The 7882-nt window shown below is 52.9% G+C and overlaps 1 protein-coding gene across 1 annotated transcript; it reads left to right on the top strand.

The window, feature by feature from the left end:
* Window positions 1-233: 233 nt before the first annotated feature.
* SDCCAG3 (serologically defined colon cancer antigen 3) lies at window positions 234-6466 on the top strand. The gene is made up of 9 exons (XM_008573191.1): window positions 234-280; window positions 928-996; window positions 1957-2072; window positions 2315-2722; window positions 3426-3499; window positions 3829-3940; window positions 4212-4274; window positions 4765-4904; window positions 5515-6466. Exons 1-9 carry the CDS (start codon window positions 235-237, stop codon window positions 5612-5614), a joined length of 1128 nt encoding a protein of 375 aa, XP_008571413.1. The 5' UTR covers window position 234; the 3' UTR covers window positions 5615-6466.
* Window positions 6467-7882: the final 1416 nt, after the last annotated feature.

Here is a 7882-nt window from a genome sequence, read left to right as displayed (position 1 = left end):
CGGGCTGGAGCAGGTGTCGGGGTGGGCTGGGGACGGGGCGGGAGGTCGGGGCGGGCCGGGGCTGGGGCGGGGTCCCAGCGGCGACGCCGGGCTCCCGGCGCGGTCAAGTCGCTCTCGTTGTTGCTTCCAGCTCCCGCGTTCTATGAGCGCCGGTCTGGTTTCCCCCAGCTAGACTGTGAGCGCCCCCGTGGCGGGGACCTGGACTCCCACTTCCTCGGCATTCGGCCGACGTTTATGTGCTATGTGCCGGGCCCGGTGCTAGCTTCCGTGGGGGACACAGGTGAGAGACAAGGGCCGGTCTGGTGACCCAGGCGGGAGCATTGTGCGCTCGCTGGGTGCCGACACCGGGAGCACGGCCGCTAGCAGCTCACAGGCTGGTCTTGGGGAGACAGTCCCCGTCCCCCAGGCAGACTGTTCCACTAGGGGATGGGCAGTATCCAGTGGAGCGCAGGAGGCCATCTCATCCTTCCAGGTGGGGGCGAGGGCAAGGGAGCCTCCATCCCGTAGGCGGTGGTTGGGGAGGAGCTGGAGTATCTCTCTGCCTTCGCGGCCAGGCAGTGGGCAGATGTAGTTCACCCTCCCTCTTCCCAAGTAGCTATGCTGCCTGGTGCCCGGGGCGTGCAGAAATATTTAAATGGCTACATCAGGGTCTGAGGACATTCAGGGGGTAGTAACACAAGACAGAGGAGGATGTGCTTGCCCCACCCCACCCCCTGGCTGGGCATCAGAATCACAGGTGCCAGAGCCAGTCAGTGGAAATCAGACCATCACCAGGGGCAGGAGCTCTGGGACTTGTATTTTTTAAAGTTCCTCCAGCAATGAGAACCACTGCATTAGAGACTCAATATACCAAAAAAAAATCCCAAAACATTGTAGTCATGAAAGCTTCCCGTGAGTAAGACATAGGGTGACGATGTCTCTTTGCAGATTTTGTCTATGGAAGGGGGAAGTGTACTAAGCAAGGTCCGTCAGGAGCTCATGGGACACGCTTTGGAGGTAGAGTAGTTTGGTCATCCTTTCTTTTTCTCTGTCCACACAGTGCCAGGCATGTGTCTGGTGGCAGGTCTGCCGATTTGACAGGATATAAGTGGTGTACCTGGAGCCCGAAAGACCAGGTGGGGTCCCAACGGTTTGCTCCTGACCCGCAGGCAGAAGGAGCAAGGGTGCAGGGCAGGAGAGCCTGAGGCACAGGGAAGGTGCGCCCCACCGTCTGCGGGATGGCACTGGGGTTCCAGGTGCCAGCTTTGCACAGAATTGGCGCCTGGGAGAGGCGAGAGGCTTGGATGGTTGCCAGACCAAGGGGCCAAAGTGTGACTGGCTAGGTGCCGGGAGAGTGGGAAGGAAGTGGGGAAAGAGAAGAGAAAGGGGGCAGGTAGGCCATAGCCATGGTGGCCAGGTTAGCCAGGTGAAACGGCGGAAGAAAGGCTAGAGGTGGAGTGGAGGTTCCCGAGATTTGCATCACCTGAGGGGCTTTGAAACCGCCTCCCCCCGCATGGGTTGCCCCCGTGCCAATTAGCTCTGAGTGTGTGGAGGCATCAGTCGTCTGCAAGATTCCCAGGGGGTTCCTGTGGCCAGCAATGAGTGGGAACCAAGGAGGTGAAGAGTGGAAAGGAGGAGAATTTAGAACGTGGAAGCAGCTCGTTTTGTTGCCCGCCCCTGGGTCACTTCGCATCAGTCGTCTGCAAGATTCCCAGGGGGTTCCTGTGGCCAGCAATGAGTGGGAACCAAGGGGGTGAAGAGTGGAAAGGAGGAGAATTTAGAACGTGGAAGCAGCTCGTTTTGTTGCCCGCCCCTGGGTCACTTCCTCATTCCCTGGTGTCACCAGAGTCATGTGGAATGACGAGAGTGGCTTCCTCAGTTTTCAGTGCGGTCGTGCTCTGGCGAGAAAGAAAGAGGAAGGTTTCCTTTTAATAATCTTCGGCTGACTTCACGCATTGGCAATGTCTATTATTTCAGATGATAAACTTGAAGATCTTGAGGAGGCAAATCCTTTCTCCTTTAAAGAGTTTCTGAAAACCAAGAACCTCGTCCTGTCGAAAGAGGACACAGGCAGCAGTAGGATTTACTCAAAGGTAAATCTCAGGCACCGCTTGTTGTCGACTTTAGACGGGAAACCCCTCGGAGGCACCTCTCTTGGACTTGGCATCCTGTGGAGGGAGGAGAGAGTGGCAAAGCGAGGCAGCTGTCCCTGCTGGAGCAGGAGTTGAGTGGGGACAAGACAGGGCCTTTCTTTATGTCCCAAGGTCGGACACCGAGAAAGAAGGGCCTGGCAGTGGCTGCTGAGCCGCAAGCCTTGCCCCACCATTTCTTTCAGGACACCTCGAGGCACTCCTTGGGTCTCGACCACAACTCCCAAACCGTGGGCTATGGCCTGGAATACCAGCAGCCGTTTTTCGAAGACCCGACAGGGGCTGGTGACCTCCTGGACGAGGAGGAGGAGGACGACGACGGGTGGAACGGGGCCTACCTGCCATCCGCTGTGGAGCAGACTCATTCCTCGAGGGTCACTGCCAGCACATCGCCCTGCGGCACTTACCTTTCCTTTTTCTCCACCCCACCGGAGTTGGCTGGGCCCGAGTCTCTGCCCCCATGGACAGTGAGTGACACTGAGTCTCGTGTCTCTCTGGCATCTCCGGCAGGGAGTCCTGGCACAGACTTTGAGGCTCATGGGGAGTCCCTAGGAGACCGGCACCTGCGGACGCTGCAGATAAGTTACGAAGCAGTAAGTGAGGGCTGTGCAAAGCACAGGTCTGAGAGGCGTCTGGGGAGAACCTGGTGCCATTCTGCTTTATGGGGGGCGGTGTCTAGGGTTTCACTGCGAGGACAAATTTTTCTTGTTGCAGCTTGCGATAGAATTCCCCTGTGGACAGCTCTCCTCTCAGGTTGACTGTGTTTTGTTTTGACGGCTGGCCTGTATGGGGACCCTAACCCTGGACTTTGGTGTCACACACACCATGCTCCAACCACCTGAGCTGACTGGCCAGCCCCCAGGTTGACTTTAGTTATGTATGTGAACATAGCCAACTGGAAGTGCTGTGGGAGGCTGAGAGCAGGGGCCCATCTTAGGTGTGAACTCAAAGAAAGTGGAGACCCTCGATGGGTGGGACACTTGAAGGGCAAGATCCTTGGGGAAGACTGGCTCAGGGACATCTTAGTAAGTATTATAAGTGTAGGAGATTTTTTTTAAAATTATAATCACCACTAAAAGTTCTGAATTGTGAGTAAAATTGGAGTCTGTGACCACAGGTCTTTAAAAAGTGGATACCTTTATTTGTAGTCTTTCTCTGTAAGCATCCTGTAGGTTGACTCTCCATTGACCTGGATGTTTCCGTTTATTGAGAAGTTCCAATGCCAAATTCCAGAAGTGCATACCCCTTTTGGGTGAGATATACTGAGTTTCTAATAAGGATTTTCTTTCTCTACAGCTGAAAGATGAAAATTCTAAGCTAAGAAGAAAACTGAATGAGGTTCAGAGCTTCTCTGAAACTCAAACAGAAATGTAAGCTCAGGGAAAGCAATTTTTACTGATGGTGAAGGAATCAGAGTTGAACTGAGTCTGGGTTTTATTGTATGTAAATCTTCATCAGCAAACACATTTCCTGTGTTCTGTTTAAAAGTGTATTTTGGGTATTAGCTCTAAATCGACCACGGAACTGCACAGCGGCCCCTCGAGCCTTGTGTGAGCACTGGGCCCGCACCCAGCTCAGGGGTCATTCTCTAAAGACGGGCTTTTAGTGGCTTTTACCTAATCAGTCAAATAAGTGTCTTTTAAAAGTGTTCTCAAAAGTAGTCACGTGCATCAATAGCTCAGGTTCTTTCTTCAACAAGGGTGAGAACACTTGAGCGTAAATTAGAAGCAAAAACAATGAAGGAGGAGAGCGACTACCATGACCTGGAGTCGGTGGTCCAGCAGGTGGAGCAGAACCTGGAGCTGATGACCGTATGGAGGGGCTGCTTTCCCTGAGCTGGGGAGTGGGTGGAGCAGCAGCAGCCCTTGGGGGGACGGCATCTCTCTTGATGGCTGGTTCCCAAGGCCATCAGTGAGCAGAGGGCCAGGGCACAGGTTCCACTGGGTGGGCTGTCTGAGTGTGGGGGTGTGGCTGGGTGGGGCAGAGGGACTATGAAGGGCAGCAACCCTTTGGGGTGGCAACAGTTCTGTATCGATATTGTGTCATCAGTGATGCTTTTTGTGTTTATTTTTTGGGTAACAGAAACGGGCTGTAAAGGCAGAAAACCAAGTCATGAAACTGAAACAGGAAATAAGTTTGCTCCAGGTAATTAGAGAAAAGGTCTTAAGTGTTTTCCATTGGTTTGTGGAGTCACATATATGTGAATTCAAGAAACAAAAGTGGAAGATCCTCTGTTGGAATTCTCCTTGTGCCCCAAGCACACGAAGGACTGAAGATCGGGACATGTGAGCTTTCCACTCGGCCTTAGATGGGGGGATACTATGGGGTCCTTCTGGCCCTGTTTCTTCTGGATGTTTCGTGTCCGGGATGGGATACAGACTTGCAGGAGTTCCTTATTTCCGTAGAGCCAGGTGCTCAGTACATTCTGGATTTAAGGGGAAGGTGTTAGCCTTGGTCTTCCTCAGGGGAGCCCCCACGGTGGGCAGGAGCCCGTTTGTGAGTGGCCGGGTCCCAGGCCACGTCTGTTCCTCTTGGCCATGGGGGTGCATTTGTTTGCAGCTGGGTTGCCTGTAGGTGCTCTCTGTTCTGCCAGAAAAGTCCTTACAGACCACTCCCCCACCACTCCCCCACCTAGGCCCAGGTCTCCAACTTTCAGCGTGAGAATGAAGCCCTGCGGTCGGGCCAGGGCGCCAGCCTGACGGTGGTGAAACAGAACACTGACGTGGCCTTGCAGAACCTCCACGCCGTTATGAACAGCGCGCATGCTTCCATAAAGTGAGCATCTGGCAGGACAGGAAGCCTCAGGACAGGCCAGGGGATGAGGCTGGCATGCCAGTAGCCATTCTGGGTGGCCCAGACTGAGGGGACCGTGACCCTCTGACCAGGCAGCTCCAGGGAGGGACCCATGTTAGGAGGACATGTTAATCCTCCAGGTTGAGGTGTGGACAGCCTGGCAGGCTTTTTAACCTTCTGCCTCCTGGCTGCCATTCCCACCTGGGAGGCGTGGACATCAACATCACAGATTTACCGCTTGCTCCCTCACCACAGGACACAGATTCTGAGTAAAGGAAATGATAGTTTCTCTCCTGTTGTTAAAAAAACAAACAAAACAATTCATAGAAGCCCCTGATTGTGGTGCTGGGTGTCGTGAGCACTTCTGGGCATGCCAGTTGCTGTCATTATTCATAATGACTGCCTATTCCCTCTGGGCTGAGCCCAGGGGGCAGTGGTGTCAGCCACACCTTGAGCACTCCCCTCAGGGGAGCCTCCCGATGAGGGGCACAGGGACCCACTGTCTCCCCTGTGACTCCTTCGCCTCGGTGCCTGTGCTGTTGCCACGGGGCAGCTCCAGGAGCAGTTCCTAACGCCTGCATTTTCATTTTAGGCAGCTGGTTTCTGGAGCTGAAACATTGAATCTTGTTGCTGAAATCCTTAAATCGATAGACAGAATTTCCGAAATTAAAGATGAGGAGGAGGACTCTTGAGAACCACTGGGGTGCCTCCAGCTGAGTGTCCCAAGTGCACCTAAGATCACCACTGCTCTATCTGACCATGCAACTGTGTCTTTCAATACAGTCTTCACCCAGAGTAAAGTGTTTATCATGGGAGACTAATATCATGACCTCAAACAGTATTATTGGCCACCACAGTAGGAGCAACTCCTGTCCATGAGTTGCACCTGTATATGGGATTCTTGGTGAAATTCCTGCTATTTTATAGACTCTGATCTGTTGGAAGAAATTTTTATAAAAGCCAGTGATTTTTTGAAAATTACTAAACATGAGAACAGCAGTTCTGTAATAAGTGTTTTCCGTTAACATCCCAGAACGTGAATTGTAAGATAAATTCAGTTGACCTCCTTGATTTTGGAAATAGAAAAACACTAAGTGAACCATCACAAAAGTGACTGACTTGGACGGACAGGGGCTTGTGCCTTTTCGCTGTCACTTGGTGCCCCTCTGGCTCATCGTTCACTCTTGCGGCCTTCGTGGGGTGGCTCCTGTGGTCAGTGGCCCACATGCGGAGGCACCACTTGGTGGATGCTGCTGTCCTCCCACAGAGACCGAGGTTGCAGGCACCCACGTTGTGAAGCCATCTAAGTGCACCTATACGCACTCTCACACCTGAGACGCTGTTCTTGGCTGGGGTTTGGCGCACACTTGGAGCAGCACCTTGCATGGTGAAGGGTGGGACTCAGGAAGCTAAAGTGTGTACGGAGTGCCTTCTGACCGCTCCCCTGCTACGGGAAGGCATGGCATGAGCTGTGTGCCTTTGGCTATTTTCCTGTAGATTTTTTTTTTTTTTTTAATAAATTTCCTTTTTCCCTCTTGTTCAAATTGACAGGTTTCTTTTTTAAATAAATTCTGAAGTTCACACACCTGTCTTTTCCTTCTGACTTAGCCAGTTTTTGTACTTGAAAGTCAGGCTACCGTCCTCTAGTGCTAGGGCATGCGTCTCTGGTCCTGTTCTAACAGGAGATTGTGCTGGCAGATGAAGCCTTCATGTTCTTGCCCCTTGGGCTCAGGGGCAGACTTAGACCACTGCTACCTGTGCCTGACCACACCGACCAACTCACTGTAGGTGTGAGAGTCATGTTGCTCTACATTTTGGAGTGGACAGATTGGATTCTAGCATCGGATCATTCTTTGAGATCACGCGGTTGAACTTTCAGACAAGGTGTTTAAACCGCTAGACACTCTGACCTTAGCTACAGGTGAAAGTATAGAGCTTTCTAGAAGTCACGAATGAGTGCGTCCTTTGGCTCGCTGCCACACACCATCTCATGTTCCTGCTAGTTGGTGAAAGCAGGTTCTGGGTTTTGTCGGAGCAGACTAAAGACAGGGTGGTGTGGCAGGAAAGTGCTGGAATGAGGTTTTTTTCTGGGTGTACACAATGGCTCTGGAGAACCCATCAAGCAGGGCTGGGGTGGCCAGGGAAGATGCCTCACCACAGACCTGCTCCTGTGCCCCAGGGAGAGAGATGGCATATTATGGGGTAGGGGGAATGTGTAGGCCAGGTCACCAAGTGGTTATGTCCCCTTCACCTGCTGGGCCTGAAGCAGGGTGGCCACCCAGAGCAACTCTCAGGTGTTGCACCCACCTTGGCCCGGTGCTGCTGTCCACAGCTGTGAGCTGAGTGGGGTGCAGTCTAGGTGAGGCAAGAAGCAGATGGATATACATGCATTTATTCTGTTTTTTGGTATACTTTTGAAGCATTCCATGGTAAAAAAAAAACAGGTATGCAATTCACAGTGACACGTGTTTGTCTACTTCTGGGTTTCCAGCCCCATGTGGACAGATCCTGGCACAATGCAGAGAATGAACAGAGGTGCCTGGTAAGCTCTCTAGGAGCAAGCAGCTTCATGGTTCCTTCCTTTCAATTCTCACTCTTGTGCCAATCCCAAGCTTCCGGCTTGGCCTCACCTGGCTCTAGGTCTTTGCCACCAAAAGCCCACCTCCTTGGTTCCCTGGACAGCTGTCACCCCCTACAGTTTTCCAGCTGACCCCTCTTCCAAGGATCAGGCCTTGGGAGGACACCGGTGACTCAGCCCCAGCTGGGTTAAGAGCCCTCTCACCTGCTCCACCCTGGAAGGCCTTGGTGGTCTGATGCTCACTAGCTCGCAGATGGGAGCAACTGTAGGCTCGTGCCCAGTCCCCAGCCCAGAGTCAGCCCTGGAGTGTCCCCGGATGAATGAATGCCCACGGTCCCCAAAGTTGTGCACAGGTAATCAGGAAGGTGAGATCTGCATGTGG

This window comes from Galeopterus variegatus, unplaced genomic scaffold (assembly GCF_000696425.1).
Source record: "Galeopterus variegatus unplaced genomic scaffold, G_variegatus-3.0.2 Scaffold889, whole genome shotgun sequence".
In the NCBI taxonomy this organism is placed as follows: domain Eukaryota; kingdom Metazoa; phylum Chordata; class Mammalia; order Dermoptera; family Cynocephalidae; genus Galeopterus; species Galeopterus variegatus.
Note: the sequence above shows the minus strand (reverse complement) of the source record. Positions and strands in the feature narration are given on the sequence as shown.

Excerpts from the sequence above, each read along its gene's own strand:
- SDCCAG3 (XM_008573191.1), top strand. The coding sequence starts at position 235 with ATGTGCTATGTGCCGGGCCCGGTGCTAGCTTCCGTGGGGGACACAG. Across the intron at positions 997-1,956 it reads TCATGGGACACGCTTTGGAG|ATGATAAACTTGAAGATCTT; the intron begins GTAGAGTAGTTT and ends CTATTATTTCAG. Across the intron at positions 4,905-5,514 it reads AGCGCGCATGCTTCCATAAA|GCAGCTGGTTTCTGGAGCTG; the intron begins GTGAGCATCTGG and ends TTTTCATTTTAG.